Source organism: Rhinoderma darwinii, chromosome 1, assembly GCF_050947455.1.
Source record: "Rhinoderma darwinii isolate aRhiDar2 chromosome 1, aRhiDar2.hap1, whole genome shotgun sequence".
Lineage (NCBI taxonomy): Eukaryota > Metazoa > Chordata > Amphibia > Anura > Rhinodermatidae > Rhinoderma > Rhinoderma darwinii.
The window spans coordinates 276,471,152-276,489,857 of NC_134687.1; the positions used below are offsets into that span (position 1 = coordinate 276,471,152).

General features: G+C 41.1%; 1 protein-coding gene across 1 annotated transcript in view; it reads right to left on the minus strand.

Annotated features, from left to right (window-relative positions):
* Window positions 1-18,706, minus strand: part of PTPRS (protein tyrosine phosphatase receptor type S) — a 523,802-nt gene that overhangs the window by 35,563 nt on the left and 469,533 nt on the right. The window contains exon 30 of the mRNA XM_075864303.1: window positions 17,440-17,725. Within this exon, the coding sequence (XP_075720418.1) occupies window positions 17,440-17,725 (286 nt within the window). The remainder of the gene's footprint in view (window positions 1-17,439; window positions 17,726-18,706) is intronic.

Consider the following 18,706-nt stretch of genomic DNA (forward strand, 5'->3'; position numbering starts at 1 on the left):
ATCGGGAACTTGGAGATCAGCTGTCCCCGACAGCTGACACTCCAGAGTTGCCAATCAGCAGCTCATCGCCGCTGATTTCGGCAATTAACCCGTTACATGCAGGGCTCGATTGCGATCTCCGCATGTAGGGGGTTTGAAGCACATCAGCAGCCCCCATGCAGTCGTGGGGGCTGCTGATGCTTGTGATGGCACCCGGGGGCCAAGCAACGGCCTCCGGGTCTGCCATGTATGTCAGCCTATGAGGATAAGCCTCTGCTGATCCTCGTAGACCAACTGTCAGTGACTGTGACGTCACACTGACAGTTTTAATACATTACACTACCTAGGTAGTGTAATGTATTCTAGCAGCGATCAGAGCTGCAGGTCAAAAAAAGAAAGTGTAAAAAGTAAAAAAAAGTTAATAAAAATGTTTTATAAAAGTGTAGAAATAAGTTTTTGTTTTCCTATAATAAGTCAATTATAGGGAAAAAATTAAAAACTTTAAAAAAAAAAGTACACATATTTGGTATCACCGTGTTCGTAACGACCCAAACTATGAAACTATAATGTTAATTTTTCCGCACGGTGAACGCCGCAAACAAAATAAACGGAAAACTATGTCAGCATCGCTATTTCTTGGTCAACACCCCTCCCAAGATATAGAATAAAAAGTGATCAAAAAGTCGCATTTACCCCAAAATAGTACCAATAAAAACTACAACCCGTCCCGCAAAAAACAAGACCTCCCACAGCTTTTTTGACGAAAAAATAAAAAAGTTACGGCTCAGAATAGCGGGTCTCAGAAAAGAAATAATTTTATAGAAACATCATTTTATTGTGCAAACGCTGCAAAACGTAAAAAAAACTATACACATATGGTATCTCCGTAATCGTACCGACCCGCAGAAGTAAAACGTAATTTATTGCGCACGGCGATCGCTGTAAGAAATAAAGAATTGAAAGCGCCAAAATCTTTGTTTTTTGGTCACCTTAGCTCTAAAAAAGATCCTGTGGGGTCAAAATGCTCACTATACCCCTAGAAAAATTCCTTGAGGGGTGTAGTTTCCAAAATAGGGTCACTTTTGGGGGCTTTCCACTGTTTTGGTCCCTCCGGGGCATTGCAAACCCGACATGGCACTGAAAACCGATCCAGCAAAATCTGTCCTCCAAAATCCAAAAGGTGCTCCTTCCCTCCTGAGCCCTGCTGTGGGTCCAAACATCAGTTTACGGCCACATATGGGGTATTGCCGTAATCGGGAGAAATTGCTTTACAAATGTTGGGGCGCTTTTTCTCCTTTATTCCTTGTAAAAATGAAAAAATTCTATGTTTTCACAGAAAAATAGGTGATTTTCATCTTCACAGACTAATTCCACTAAATTCTGCCAAAAAACTGTGTGGTCAAAATGCTAACTATACCCCTAGAAAAATGCCTTGAGGGGTGTAGTTTACAAAATTGGGTCACTTTTGGGGGGTTTCGACTGTTTAGGTACCACAAGACCTCCTCAAACTTGACATGGTGCCTAAAATATATTCCTAAAAAAATGAGGCCCCAAAATCCACTAGGTGCTCCTTTGTTCTGAGGCCGGTGCTTCAGTCCATTAGGACACTAGGGCCACATATTTCTAAAATCTGCAGAATCTGGGCAATAAATATTGAGTTGCGTTTCTCTGGTAAAACCTTCTGTGTTCAGATTCTTTTTATTACAAATGAATTTCGGCAAAAAAAATTACATTTGTAAATTTAACCTCTACTTTGCCTTAATTCCTGTGAAACGCCTAACGGGTTAAAATACTTTCTGAATGTGGTTTTGAATACCTTGAAGGGTACAGTTTTCAAAATAGGGTGATTTATGGGGACTTTCTAATATATAAGGCCCTCAAAACCACTTCAGAACTGAACTGGTCCCTAAAAAAATGGCCTATTGAAATTTTCTTGAAAATATGAGAAATTGCTGCTAAAGTTCTAAGCCTTGTAACGTCCTAGAAAAATAAAAGTACGTGGAAAAAAATGATGCAAACATAAAGTAGACATATGGGGGATGTTAACTAGTAACTAATTTGTGTGGTATTACTATCTGTTTTACAAGCAAACACATTTAAATTTAGAAAAATGGTAATTTTTGCTAAAATGTGAAGTTTTTCACAAATAAATATTGAATTTATCGACCAAATTTTTTCACTAACATAAAGTACAATATGTACATAAAGTACAATAAGTACAATACGTTCACATCAGCGTTTGGTTCCGTTTGGGATTTCCGTCCATCCAGTCAGAGGAACAGATGAACGGAAAGCCAAACAACTACGCTATTGTTTCCGCTAAAATAACGGAAACCATACGGAACGGAAGGATTACCATTGAAATCAATGGTAATGCAAACGGAAGCTATGGTTTCCGTCTGGCTTTCGATTTATCTGTTCCTCTGATGCAATGAAAGAACGGAAACCCCAATCGGAACCCAACGTTGACGTGAATGAGGCCTTAGTGATTACCTGGAGTTAAAAAAGTTGCACTAAATTTCAGGCTGCAATCTTTATCCCATTCATTTTTAGGGCCTCTAATATGCAGTTTTAAGCCTAGATGTAGACACTTCCTATGTCGGCGTGTCCCTCCCAGTAATACATGCTAGATTTGAGTTACATAGTTAGTATGGTTAAAAAAAGACATGTCCATCATGTTCAACCAAGGGATGGGAAAAGGGATTGGAAAAATTTCTACACATTGACATAGGAGCTGATATTTTTTCGTTCTAGGAATTTATCTAAGCCTTTTTTAAAGCCATCTATTGTCCCTGCTGTGACCAGCTCCTGCGGTAGTCTATTCCATAGATTCACAGTTCTCACAGTAAAGAATACCTGCCGCCTCTGCAGATTGAACCTTTTTTTCCCCGGACAGAGGGAGTGCCCCCTTGTTTTTTTAGGGGGTTTTACATGGAACAGGATTTCACCATATTTTTTTTATGGGCCATTCATATATTTATATAAGTTAATCATGTCCCCCCTTAGTCGTCTCTTTTCAAGGCTAAATAGGTTTAATTATATTAATCTTTCCTCATAACTTCTCCATGCCCCTTATTAGCTTCGTTGCTCTTCTTTGTATTTTTTCCAATTCCAAGGCATCCTTTCTATGAACTGGAGCCCAGAACTGAACTGCATATTCTAGATGAGGCCTCACTAATGCTTTGTAAAGTGGTAATATTACATCCCTGTCCTGCGAGTCCATGCCTCTTTTGATACATGACAATATCTTGCTGGCCTTTGAAGCAGCTGATTGACATTGCATGCTTTCAGTTTATGATCTAAAAGTACACCCAGATCCTTCTCAACGAGTGACTCTCCCAGTATAGCTCCCCCTAGGACATATGATACAAGCAGATTGTTGGTACCCAGGTGCATAACTTTACATTTATCTACATTAAACTTAATTTGCCAACTGGACGCCCAAACACTTAGTTTGTTTAAATCCGCTTGTAATTCACGAACATCTTCCACAGACTGAACTATATTACATAGCTTGGTGTCATCTGCAAAAATAGAAATAGTGCTATTAATCCCATCCTCTATATCATTAATAAATAAGTTGAATAATAGTGGTCCCAGCACGGAACCCTGGAGTACACCGCTTATAACCGGGGACCATTCAGAGTAGGAATCATTGACCACAACTCTCTGGATATGGTCCTTAAAGGGAATGTGTTGCTAGAAAAAAAAATTTTTTTTTTAGTTAAACAATTAGTGTTTAGGTGATTAAACATTGTTCTAATTTTTTTTATTTTTTTCACGAGTCAGGAAATATTATAAATTAGATTCTAATTTATAATATTTCCCAGTGCTGGTCACTAGATGGAGCAATTCCCAAAATTGCAGCATTGCATGTGGAAAAGCACACACACAGTGTAGTAGGTTTACATACACTAGTAAACACACAGTAAAACACTTACATACACAGAAATCACTTACCTGCTCCAGTCGCCGCCGCTCCCTCCGGTCCGTCCGCTCCGTCTGCTACCGCCGCTCCAAGTGCACAAGTCCGGAAGCCGCGACCAGAAGTAGTAATCTTACTGTCCGGCCGCGACTTCCGGTCTACAGGAAAATGGCGCCGGACGGCGCACAGTTCAACTTGGACTGTGTGGGAGCGGCGCATGCGCCGTTCCCACACAGACGGCGTACACCATAGTGGATGGAACGGGCCCCGTTCGAATTCACTATGGGACTGTAGCTGCCGTATTCCATGTCTGTATGTGTCGTTAATCGACACATAAAGAAATGGAAAAAAAAATGGCAGCCCCCATAGGGAAGAAAAAGTAAAAAAATAAAAAAAAGTAAAACACAAACACACAAATAAATATAAAAGTTTTTAATAAAGCACTAAAATCAAACTGATGTAAAAAAATGTTTTTTCGTGACACTGTTCCTTTAACCCCTTAAGGACGCAGCCTTGTTTTGGCCTTAAGGCTCAGAGCCCATTCTTCTAATCTGACATATTTCACTTTATGTGGTAATAACGTCGGAATGCTTAAACCTATCCAAGCGATTCTGAGATTGTTTTGTTGTGAGACATTGGGCTTCAGTGTATATTTGTGAAAAATTGCAAAGTTTAGAGAAAATTTTGAAAAAATAGCATTTTTCTGAATTTAAATGCATCTGCTTGTAAAACAGACGGTTATACCACCCAAAATAGTTACTAGTTCACATTTCCCATATGTCTACTTTAGATTGGCATCGTTTTTTTGAACATTCTTTTATTTTTCTAGGACGTTACACGGCTTAGAACATAAACAGCAATTTCTCATATTTTTATGAAAATTTCAAAAGCCTTTTTTTTAAGGTACCTGTTCACTTCCGAAGTGGCTTTGAGGAGCCTATGTATTAGAAATCCCCATAAAACAACCCATTTTAAAAACTAGACCCCTCAAAGTATTCAAAACAGCATTTAGAAAGTTTTTTAACCCTTTAGGAATTTCACAGGAATTAAAGCAAAGTGGAGGTGAAATTTGCAAATTTCATTTTTCTTGCTGAATTTCAATTTTATTCAATTTTTTTTCTGTAACACAGAAGGTTTTACCAGAGAAACACTACTAAATATTTATTATCCAGATTCTTCAGTTTTTAGAAATGTCCCACATGTGCCTCTAGTGCGCTCATGGACTAAAACACAAGCCCTAGAAGCAAAGAAGCACCTAGTGCATTTTGAGGCCTCTTTTTTATTAGAATATATTTTAGGCAGCATGCCAGGTTTGAAGAGGTGATGAGGTGCCAAAACAGTAGGAATCCCTCAAAAGTGACCCCATTTTGGAAACTACACCCCTCAAGGAATTCATGTATGGTTGTTGTTACCATTTTGACCACACAGTTTTTTCACAGCACGTATTTGAATTGGGCTGTGAAATTTAAAAAATGAAATGTTTTCCAATAAGATTTCATTTTTGATAAAAATGTCTTCTTTTCACAGGGAACAAAATACCCCATTTTGTTGGCCAATTTGTCCTGAGTGCGGCAATACCCCATTTGTGGTGATAAACTCCTAAGCCCTCCCATGGGCCCAAACGGCAAAGTAGCGCTATGTGTTTGTTGGAGTCCAGATTTTGCTGGATTGGTTTTCGAGTGCCATGTCGCATTTGCAGACCCCCAGAGGTATCAAAGCAATGAAAAACCCACCAGAAGTGACCCCATTTTGGAAACTACACCCCTCAAGGAATTGATTTATGGTTGCTGTGACCATTTTGACCGCACAGTTTTTTCACAGCACCTATTTGAATTGGTCTGTGAAATTAAAACAATTTCATTTTTTCCTGTAAGTTGTCATTTTTGATCAAAATGTCTTATTTTCACAGGGAACAAAATACCCCATTTTATTGCCCAATTTCTCCTGAGTGCAGCAATACCCCATTTGTGGTGATAAACGGCAGTTTGGGCACATGGGAGGGCTCAGAAGGAAAACACCACCATTTGGCCTACTGGAGCTTTTCTCGTGCTATGTCATGTATGCAGAAGCCCCTGAGGTACCAGTACAGTTGAAACCCCCTAGAAGTGACCCCATTTTAAAAACTACACCCCTTAAGACATTCATCTAGAGGTGTAGTGAGCATTTTGACCCCACAGGTATTGTGTAAAAGATAATGCGCAGCAGATGGTGCAGTATGAGATTTGCAATTTTCTATATATCTTTGCCATTTCAGTGTCCGATATAGTGTGCCCAGCATGTGCCACCGGAGATATACACCGCATAAACTGTAATGTGGGTTCTCCCAGGTATGGCAATACCCTACATGTGGCAGTTATTAGCTCCCTGGGCACACAGCAGGGCTCAGAAGGGAAAGATGAGGGGGATAAGCTGTGCGGAGTGCATCAGGGTAGATGAAAAATCTAAGGGATCTATGATAACTTTTAAAACACTTTCATACAGAGCCCTGGTTTTTGGGGACACGTGTCACATTGATACATTGTGTCCTCCCTTATCCCCCTCTTATAGCAGACTTTGCACCTCTTTTGACTTTTTCCCTTCTTGCCAGTTTGGGGAACTTCTTCTGGAAAGTGTTGCCCTGGTACGATGCCTGTGGCCTTGCTTCCAGAAGTACTGGGTGTTCCCCTTCTTGGTCCCTAAAGGTTAGGTTCTTGATAATGATGTGCACGGCCAGCTTCTTATACCACACCGCATGGCGCTGTAGGGCTTCAGGACTTGATCTGACAAGTCCACCCCTCCCATGTACCTATTGGATGCAGTCTGGTTTCAGGGTCTCTGTACTGGTTCATGGGTACTGGTGTGGCCATGTATTGTTGTCAATACAAGAACATCTCTCTTGTCCTTGTACTTGACACACAATATGTTGCTGCTAGAATGTGCCCCGCTCTCACTCCTTCTTGTTTGCCCAAGCAGAGTCTTAGGGAGGCCTCTCAGATTTCTTCTAGCAGTGCCGCATGACTGGAAGTGAGGCAGTTGAAGAGTGGGACGTTGGTATAAAAATTATCCAGGTAGAGGTGGTAACCCTGGTCCAGCAGTGGGTGCACCAAATCCCACACAATTTTTGCATTAACTCCCAGTAAGAGGGGGGGGGGGCATTCTGGGGGCTGAATACTGGTGTCCTTCCCTTCATATATCCTAAATTTGTAGGTATAGCCTGATACACTCTCGCACAGCTTATACATCTTCATGCCATACCTTGCCCTCTATGCTATGTTCATACGGAGTATTTTGCAGGAGGAATATCTGCCTCAAAATTCCGTTTGGAAGTTTGAGGCAGATTTCCCTCTCCCTGCACGCCGATTTTCGCGGCGTTTTTCGCCCGCGGCCATTGAGCGCCGTGGGCATAAAACACCGCGAAATACGCTTTCTCTGCCTCCCATTGAAGTCAATGGTAGGTCAGAGGCGGAAACGCCCGAAAATGGGACATGTCGCTTCTTTTTCCCGCGAGGCAGTTTTACTGCTCGCGGGAAAAAGACGACGACGGCCTCCCATTGAAATCAATGGGAGGCATTTTCGGGCCGTTTCTGCCGAGTTTTGCGATGCGGTTTCCGCGTCAAAAAACTCGGCAAAATACTCCGTGTGAACCCAGCCTTACTCGGCAAGTACTCGCGGAATTGAAGCCTCCCTTTAAAATCTACCAAGGACTCATCAATAGAAATACACGTCTCGGGGGTGTATGCTTGGGAAAACCGGGCACTGAAACGGTCTGATACGGGTCTCCGTTTTCTACAAACTGTCACAACTGGGTTCATCTCGGGGTGGGCACGGCTCATTATCAGTATAATGTAAGAAGCGAAGTATTGCCCCATTTATTTATTTTTTAGGTTCCAGTTTTGTTCTGAAGTTGCTTTGAGGGGCCCATATATTAGACACCCCTGTGAAACACCCCATTTTAGAAACTAGACCCCTCAAAGTATTCACAACAGCATTTAGAAAGTTTATGAACCCTTTAGCTGTTTCACGGGAATTTAGAGCAAAGTAGAGGTGAAATGTAAAAAATAATTTTTGTCAGAAAATCCTTTTTATACAATTTTTTCTAACACAGAAGGTTTTACCAGAGAAACGCAACTCAATACTTATTGCCCAGATTCTGTAGTTTTGAGAAATATCCCACATGTGGCCCTAGTGCGGTAATGCCCTCTGAAGGTCTTGTGGTGCCAAAACAGTGGAAACCCCCCAACAGTGACCCCATTTTGGAAACTAGACCCCTTGAGGAATTCATTGCAGTTTTCTTGGGGTGCATGCGACTGTTTGATCAGTTTTTATTCTATTTTTAAGTGGCGCGGTGACTAAAAAACAGCAATTCTACTATTGTTTTTTTATTCTATTTTTTTTTACAGCGTTCACCGTGCGCTATAAATGACACATTCACTTTATTCTGCGGGGCGATACGATTACGGCGATACCAGATGTTTATAGGTTTTTTATGTCTTATGGCGTTTGCACAATAAAATACATTTTGTAAAAAATAATTTACTTTTTGTGTTATGGCATTCTAAGTGCCATAACTTTTTTATTTTTCCCTCAATAAAGCCGTGCGAGGACTTATTTTTTGCGTAATGAACTGTAGTTTCGATCAGGACCATTTTTAGGTACATGCGACTTTTTGATCTCATTTTATTCCATTTTTTAGGAGGTGAAGTGACCAAACAATTGTGATTCTGGTACGGTTTATTATTATTTTCTTTTACGGCGTTCACCGCGTGGGATAAATAACGAAATAATTTTGTAGTTCAGGCCGTTATGGACGTGGCGATACCAATTATGTATAGTTTATTTGTTTATATATTTTTATTAATAATAAAGGACTGATAAGGGAAAAAGGGGGATTTTTACTTTGATCACTTTTAAATCTTTTATTTTCTTATTTTTATACATCTTTTTTTAACTTTTTTTTACTTTATTACTTTGTCCCATTAGGGGACTTAAGGGCAGGAGGCCCTGATCGCTATTCTAATACACTGCACTACATGCGTAGTGCAGTGTATTAGAGCTGTCAGCTACTCACTGACAGCAAGCATAGTGGGTCCTGACTTCGTCAGGACCCACTAGGCTTCCGTCGATGGCAGAGCCGGACGCCATTGTTTGGTGTCCGGTTGCCATAGTTACAATCACCAGCCGCTATCGTGTAGCAGGCCGGCGATTGTAGCTTAACCCCTAAAAAGCCGTGATCGCTATTGAACACGGCTTTTCAGGGCTTAATCAGCGGGGACACAGCGATCGGTCCCCGCTGTAGGAGCTGCGGCAGCTGCTGCACGAGACAGCAGCTGTCACAGCTCCTGTATGTGTCGGGAGGACGGATGAAATGGCCGTTACTCCAGTGACGTACTATTCCGTCATGGAGCGCGAACGGGGCAGTTTCCATGACGGAATAGTACGTCACTGAGCGTTAAGGGGTTAAATCAATTCTCAATCCAATTACAAACTATTCTATCTAAACCTATAGTCCTTAATTTACCCATTAGACGTCTATGAGGGACAGTGTCAAATGCCTTTGCAAAGTCCAAAAACACTATATCCACAGTGGCCCCTCTGTCTAGGCTTCTGCTCACCTCTTCATAAAAACAAATCAGGTTAGTTTGACAACTTCTGTCCTTAGTAAAACCGTGCTGGCTGTCACTTTTAATACTATTTTTTGTCACATAACCTGTATATAGTCCCTCGATAAGCACAGACGATTAAAATTTGACTAGCCCCGTTTTGATCCCTTGAAGACGCTGTGGTCAGAAACTTGTAAATAACTCATGAAAGAATAAAGTAACGTTAAAATCAAGCGCACCATTGTTTTTCTTGTGAAATTATCGATAAGTTTGATGTGTCACATGACCCTCTTCCCATTGAAAAAACTAAAGTTGGATACAAAATGGCCAACTTAAAAATGGCCGCCATGGTCAACACCCAGCTTGAAAAGTTTCCCCCCTCCCATATACTAATGTGCCACAAACAGGAAGTTTTTTATCACCAACCATTCCCATTTTATTTAGGTGTATCCATATAAATGGCCCACCCTGTATACAGTGGTATCCGTCACACATAGGCTCTCATGTTAAAAAAACGTATACCGTATAGTATAACTTTTTTAAGTGGGATCCCTCAGGATGTAATAGCGCAGTCTACTACGTTATTCCATCCTCAAAAAAAAGAAGATATGCCGATGTTTACCAGTCCGATGGAGGCCAAAAGGACACTCTTTTGGTCTCCATTGGGCTGATGCGTAATACATAGGGCACAAACGTGAAGTGAATCTGGCCTTGCCTGCGTTTTTTTTTTGTTGCTTATAGTCTGCAGCATATCCTGTTTGTGGGAACATACTCTTAGGCCTCATGCACACGACCGTGTTCGGTCCGTGATATACGGTCCGCATGTCGGCCGCTTGTCCCGGACCGTACAAAGTACAGGGAGCCGGGCTCCTAGCATCATACTTATCTATGACGCTAGGTGTCACTGCCTATCCACGTAACTACTGTCACACACTAAAACATGATTACAGTACGGGACAGTAGTTCCGCGGACAGGCAGTGACCCCTATCGTCATAGATAAGTGTGATGCTAGGAGCCCGACTCCCTGCACTGTGTTCGGTCCGGGACATGCAGCCGACATGCGGACCGTATATCACGGACCGAACACGGTCGTGTGCATGGGGCCTTAGAGTGACCGCTTCCTCTGTTGTAACACTTCCTTGAACTGTACTCGGGCTAAACTGTAAGGTCCTTTTCCTGAAGCCCGAGCAGAGCGCAGGATAAACGGTTAGGTGGTTAAAAAGGTCACTAAATACCCTGTTAATTTGTGTTCAGAGCAATCATTTTAGAATGGTATTATGCACTCATTTGATGGTTAGTTTCTTCACATCATTTACAGGGAATAAAAACCTATAGTTCGGAGTCTGACACACCAAAATAACTTTAAAATAGAAAATTTATTGAATACATCTAAAAAATGCCACAAAAGTTAAAACAGAGATGATATCCACAGTACAAAAAGACAACCAGATTAATTGTATATAATAATTCCAGATATATGGGTAAAGGGCAACACTGTTCAAATACAAGAATACATCCACAGTGGGTTACAATTGTGTAAAGTAATATACATATTCTAATACATTAACCAGCAAAATAGGCTATTCAGCAAACAGGGCAAATCTCCCACGTATGTATCTCTCTCACATCTTTAAAGTATAAATTAAAGAGGCTCTGTCACCAGATTTTGCAACCCCTATCTGCTATTGCAGCAGATAGGCGCTGCAATGTAGATTACAGTAACGTTTTTATTTTTAAAAAACGAGCATTTTTGGCCAAGTTATGACCATTTTTGTAATTATGCAAATGAGGCTTGCAAAAGTCCAAGTGGGTGTGTTTAAAAGTAAAAGTCCAAGTGGGCGTGTATTATGTGCGTACATCGGGGCGTTTTTAATACTTTCACTAGCTGGGCGCTCTGAAGAGAAGTAACATCCTCTTCTCTTCAGAACGCCCAGCTTCTGACAGTGCAGATCTGTGACGTCACTCACAGGTCCTGCATCGTGACGGCCACATCAGCACCAGGAGCTACAGTTGATTCTGCAGCAGCATCAGCGTATTAAAAACGCCCCGATGTACGCACATAATACACGCCCACTTGGACTTTTACTTTTAAACACACCCACTTGGATTTTTGCAAGCCTCATTTGCATAACTACAAAAATGGTCATAACTTGGCCAAAAATGCTCGTTTTTTAAAAATAAAAACGTTACTGTAATCTACATTGCAGTGCCTATCTGCTGCAATAGCAGATAGGGGTTGCAAAATCTGGTGACAGAGCCTCTTTAAGTAAACATCAAATGAATGTGTACACAAAAGTATAAATATCCCTGAATAAAGCCAGATGCAAAAATCAGTAGAAGAAAACAGTAGAAATACTAGTGCCATGCACCAAGCTCTTTCTGAGCTTGGTGGTTTAAGTGGCTTGTGAACTAAGTGGAGTTCTAAAACCGGAGTTGAAAAGAGGAGTTGAAGCCCCAGTAAGTACTCTTCTTTTCTTTTACTTTGACAATTGTTCGCTGTTTTGGTGTAACTTGGATAATGGATAGCAAGATTGGAGGTTTTCTTCAGTGCACAGTTTGCCATATGTATACACGACTGGAGCCGGAGTTCCAGGGTGAATATCTCTGTGGCAGATGTGAGCATGTTGGTCACCTGGAAGCTCGTATTAGAGATCTGGAGGAGCAGAATGCAACACTGAGGAGGATAGACAATCTTGAGCTGAGCTTGCTGCTCACGGAGCAAGCAGTTAGTGGGTTAGAACTGGAGGGTGAAGACATGGGTGAGCAGGATCAGGTAAGTAGCTGGGTTAATGTAGTTAGGGGCAGTAGAAAGGGGTCAAAGACAAGGAAGGCTGATCCGGTTTCTGGCATTCCAAGCAAAATTGCCAGGTTGGGTGATGATGCGAGGGTGTCAGTCTCAGAAAAGGCAGCCCTAGTGGATACTGATCTCCCTAACAGCCGGGAGAACAGCCCAGCTAGTAGTCGGCGGGATGGTAATGCAGGTAAGCCAAGACAATTGATAGTTGTAGGGGATTCTATAATCAGGAAGACGGATAGAATAATTTGTCGCCAAGACCGCCTCAACCGAATGGTTTGCGGTCTCCCTGGTGCCAGGGTTCGGCATGTGGTGGAACGGGTGGACAAATTGCTGGGAGGGGCTGGTGATGATCCAGCTGTTGTGGTCCATGTCGGTACCAACGACAGAATAAATGGTAGGTGGAGGAGCCTTAAGAATAATTTTAAAGAACTAGGCTACAAGCTGAAGGGAAGGACCTCCAAGGTTGTATTCTCAGGAATACTGCCTGTGCCATGCGCATCACAGGAAAGACAGCGGGAGCTCAGGGAGTTAAATGCATGGCTTAAGTCTTGGTGTAGAGGAGAAGGATTTGGGTTCCTAGAGCACTGGGCTGACTTTTCATTGGGGTACAAACTGTATTCTGCAGATGATTTGCACCTAAATGGAAGGGGGTCCGCTGTGCTGGGGGAGAGAATTCTAGCTGGGGTGGCAGAGTGTTTAAACTAGGGCTGAGGAGGGAGGCCAATGTAGGAAATAAAGGGGTAGTTAGGTTAGAGAGGGGTCAGACTATATTGGTGGGGGGAGAAACAGACGGTGGGGAGAGGACTAGGCAACAAGATAAGGAGATCCTTTCGTTACAAAACAGCAGTGAAAATAAAAAGGCCCAAATGTCAAATAATCACATTTCTGATAGTGAAAGTGAAACATTTAAAGGCAAGTTAAAGTGTATGTTCACAAATGCCAGAAGTCTAGCAAGCAAAATGGGGGAGCTGGAGGCCTTAATACTGGAAGAAGATATAACATGGCTGGACTCTTCACATGACTGGGCTGTAAATCTACAGGGTTTTACACTGTTTCGGAAAGACAGGGCAAATAGGAAAGGTGGTGGTGTATGTCTGTATGTGAGAAGCGATATGAAGGTGAGTGTAAATGAGACATTAGAGGGTGAAGACTGTGAGGAGGTTGAAACCTTGTGGGTGGAATTACAAAGGGAAGTAAACACTGAAAAAATTACTTTTGGTGTAATCTATAAACCCCCCAATATAACTGAAGAGATAGAAGGTCAAATATATAAACAAATGGAGCGGGCTGCACAGGCGGGTACTGTTGTGATAATGGGAGATTTTAATTATTGGGATATTAATTGGTGTCATGGTTCGGCTTCAACTGCAAAGGGGAGACATTTCCTCAACCTGTTGCAGGAAAATTTTATGTGCCAGTTTGTGGAAGACCCGACTAGAAGTGTAGCTCTGTTGGATCTGGTCATTTCTAATAATGCAGAGCTTGTTGGGAATGTCAATGTTCGTGAAAACCTTGGTAACAGTGATCATAATATAGTTATATTTTACCTATACTGTAAAAAACAAACGCAGGCTGGGAGGGCAAAAACATTTAATTTTAAGAAAGCCAATTTCCCCAGGATGAGGGCGGCAATTCAGGATATAGACTGGGAAGAACTAATGTCAAATAATGGGACAAATGATAAATGGGAGATTTTCAAATCTACTTTGCGTTATTATAGTGCAAAATTTATTCCTACAGGTAACAAGTATAAACGACTAAAATTAAACCCCACATGGCTTACACCTTCTGTGAAAGGGGCAATACATGACAAAAAAAGGGCATTTAAAAAATACAAATCTGAGGGTACATCTGCAGCCTTTGTAAAATATAAAGAGCTTAATAAAATCTGTAAAAATGTAATAAAATCAGCAAAAATACAAAATGAAAGGCAGGTGGCCAAGGATAGTAAAACAAATCCTAAAAAATTCTTCAAGCATATAAATGCAAAAAAGCCCAGGTCTGAACATGTAGGACCCTTAGATAGTGGAAATGGGGAGTTGGTCACAGGGGATCAAGAGAAGGCAGAGTTACTAAATGGGTTCTTCCGCTCTGTATATACAACAGAAGAAGGAGCAGCTGATGTAGCCGCTGCCGGTGCTGTTAATATATCAGTTGATATACTGAATTGGATGAATGTAGATATGGTCCAAGCTAAATTAAATAAAATAAATGTACACAAGGCCCCGGGACCAGATGGGTTACACCCTAGAGTTCTTAAAGAGCTTAGTTCAGTTATTTCTGTCCCCCTCTTCATAATATTTAGAGAGTCTCTCATGAGTGGTATAGTGCCAAGGGACTGGCGCAGGGCAAATGTGGTGCCTATTTTCAAAAAGGGCTCTAGGTCTTCGCCGGGTAATTATAGACCAGTAAGCTTAACATCAATTGTGGGGAAAATGTTTGAGGGGCTATTGAGGGACTATATACAGAATTATGTGACAATAAATAGTATTATAAGTGACAGCCAGCATGGTTTTACAAAGGACAGAAGCTGTCAAACCAACCTGATTTGTTTTTATGAAGAGGTAAGCAGAAGCCTAGACAGAAGGGCCGCTGTGGATGTAGTGTTTTTTGACTTTGCAAAGGCATTTGACACTGTCCCTCATAGACATCTAATGGGTAAATTAAGGACTATAGGTTTAGAAAGCATAGTTTGTAATTGGATTGAGAATTGGCTCAAGGACCGTATCCAGAGAGTTGTGGTCAATGATTCCTACTCTGAATGGTCCCCAGTTATAAGTGGTGTACCCCAGGGTTCAGTGCTGGGACCACTATTATTCAACTTATTTATTAATGATATAGAGGATGGGATAATAGCACGATTTCTATTTTTGCAGATGACACCAAGCTATGCAATATAGTTCAGACTATGGAAGATGTTTGTGAATTGCAGGCAGATTTAAACAAACTAAGTGTTTGGGCGTCCACTTGGCAAATTAAGTTTAATGTAGATAAATGTAAAGTTATGCATCTGGGTACGAAAAACCTGCAAGCATCATATGTCCTAGGGGGAGCTACACTGGGGGAGTCAATTGTTGAGAAGGATCTGGGTGTACTTGTAAATCATAAACTAAATTTCAGCATGCAGTGTCAATCAGCTGCTTCAAAGGCCAGCAAAATATTGTCGTGTATCAAAAGAGGCATGGACTCGCGGGACAGGGATGTAATATTACCACTTTACAAAGCATTAGTGAGGCCTCATCTAGAATATGCAGTCCAGTTCTGGGCTCCAGTTCATAGAAAGGATGCCCTGGAGTTGGAAAATATACAAAGAAGAGCAACGAAGCTAATAAGGGGCATGGAGAATCTAAGTTATGAGGAAAGATTAAAAGAACTAAACCTATTTAGCCTTGAGAAAAGACGACTAAGGGGGGACATGATTAACTTATATAAATATATGAATGGTGCATACAAAAAATATGGTGAAATCCTGTTCCATGTAAAACCCCCTCAAAAAACAAGGGGGCACTCTCTCCGTCTGGAGAAAAAAAGGTTCAACCTGCAGAGACGACAAGCCTTCTTTACTGTGAGAACTGTGAATCTATGGAATAGCCTACCGCAGGAGCTGGTCGCAGCAGGGACAGTAGATGGCTTTAAAAAAGGCTTAGATAATTTCCTAGAACAAAAAAATATTAACTGCTATGTGTAGAAATTTTTTACTTCCCCTTTCCCATCCCACTTCCCCTTTCCCATCCCTTGGTTGAACTTGATGGACATGTGTCTTTTTTTCAACCGTACAAACTATGTAACTATGTAACATGGCTCTATTTACACAGACACATGAAATAGGAGCAGGGCAATAGCTGTAATGTCCGCCCCAATGTCGGCTATTGCCCTGCTCCTATTTCATGTGTCTGTGTAAATAGAGCCATGTATTTTACTTGTGCATGGCACTAGTATTTCTACTGTTTTCTTCTACTGATTTTTGCATCTGGCTTTATTCAGGGATATTTATACTTTTGTACACTCATTCATTTGATGTTTACTTAATTTATACTTTAAAGATGTGAGAGAGATACATACGTGGGAGATTTGCCCTGTTTGCTGAATAGCCTATTTTGCTGGTTAATGTATTAGAATATGTATATTACTTTACACAATTGTAACCCACTGTGGATGTATACTTGTATTTGAACAGTGTTGCCCTTTACCCATATATCTGGAATTATTATATACAATTAATCTGGTTGTCTTTTTGTACTGTGGATATCATCTCTGATTTAACTTTTGTGGCATTTTTTAGATGTATTCAATAAATTTTCTATTTTAAAGTTATTTTGGTGTGTCAGACTCCGAACTATAGGTTTTTGTTACTAATCAGCGGGTTCACCGTTATTACCATGCGTCTTTCCCCATAAGTTATTATGTTATAAGTCACGTTTGTGACTACAATAAATGTATCGGGGGAACTTCTTTCGTGGTGTTCTTCATGTAGGTATACTACTATTTACAGGGAATAGCATAGTCTGATAACAGATCCTCTTTAAAGGATCACACTGGTGAATTATTTTATTGTGGTCCCCATTTGGAAAGTACTGCTTGTAAAAGGTAGGACAGGTCATCCTCTTACCAGGCACTTTGTTTCCGAACTCTCTCCTCCGATCCCTGCCGCTGTTATGTCATGTGACTGCAATGTGGCTGCCCAATTCTTATAGCATATGCTGTGTGGACTGGAAGTCACTTTCAGATTCTTTTAGGAATGCATAGTGAAAGTGACTTCCAGCCCACACAGCCTGACCTGACATAACGGCGGACAGGATTGGAGGAGAAACTTCGGAAACAAAGCGCCCGGTAAGACCTGCGATACCTTTTTACTGGGTGTACCTACACCACAATAAAATAATTTGCCGTAGTGTTCCTTTAATCTAACTTCTATTTGTCTTAAATCAGCCCATGATATTTGAATAAATAGACAACATTTTGCATATGGATTTGAGCGTCATTACAATTAACACATTTCTGCACCAGCATTCTTTATTCTATAATTGAAATATTTAAATGACCAGGTGCCAGCAATAATGTTTTCACTGACATCTTACAGGTAAAGTGTGAGGTCAGTCTGCTTGTTTGTTCTACAAGCACAATCATATCATTACTTACATTTCAGTGATGTTCTTACCTTGAACTCCAACTCCATGCCCGTTACATGTTCTCCTGTTTCAATCTGGGCTAGCTTCTGAATATATGTATACAGATTTCTAGCTGGAACTTCTGTGTTTCCGCATGCCACAGCTTCAAACAAGGCATCATGAATAAAGCTGTATTGGTCCTCTGTCTGGACCATATAATTCCTCTGTGAGCGCATTAATGTCACGTGACCATATATATCGACAGTTTTCTCATGCTTTATCCTCTCGAGCATTGCATCAATAACAATAAAACAGCCAGTTCGCCCGACTCCAGCACTAGAAAAACATTTTCAAAACATACACATATTAGGAAATGACCATATACAGCGATTAATAGTAAAACATGTGACTTTCAAGAGACTAAAATATTACATGCAGAACTTTATTCAGCTTCAGATTTCTTGCAGTTAAGAAGGATGGGGGGGGGGGGGAGTTTAATTGGTGGTTTTGGGGAGAAAAGTGCAGCCAATACAACCGCTGAAGACTTATCTCACGTGCACTATTTTATTTTTGTGTATTTTTTCTGGTCTTCATATACATTACTTTATATTTTTAAATGGGCTGTCCAGTCTTATTTCTATGAGGAAAAATAAATGTCCCTTTGGTGTACAGTAAAAGCCATGAAAACTTAATTATGCTTGCCTAAGGCTCTATTCACATGACAGGGCCCGGGTGTCGGCCGATAAAAATGGCCGTTTTGATGTATTTTTGTCGGTCGTTTTGCATCCGATCTGTTTCCGTTCCAGGCCGTGTTTCTGGTTTTAACAGCCAACTGTGACCCATTCTACATCTGTTTTAAGAAACTTATGAATTTCATTTGTCAATTTTTTGGTCCCAACCCACTAAAAACACCCACAGGAAGGTCACATGATCGACAAGTCACCATTTTCTCTTGCTTTCAGAGTATAGAGAGCTTTGATCCCTTAGGGTATGTTCACACGATGAGAGGCATTTACGTGTGAAAAGACAGACTGTTTACAGCTGCCTCGTTTCACACGTAAATGCTCCTCGTAATTTAAGAGGCGTCTGAGACGCTCTGAGCCGCTCGTAAATCTTGAGCTGTGCTTCATTGAGTTCAATGAAGAACAGCTCAAATTACGTGGCAAAGAAGTGCCGAGGCAGTCCATTTACGCGTCGTAGTTTGACAGTTGTCAAACGACGACGCGTAAATTACAGGTTGTCTGCACAGTACGTCGGCAAACCCATTCAAATGAATGGGCAGATGTTTGCCGACGTATTGCAGCCCTATTTTCAGAC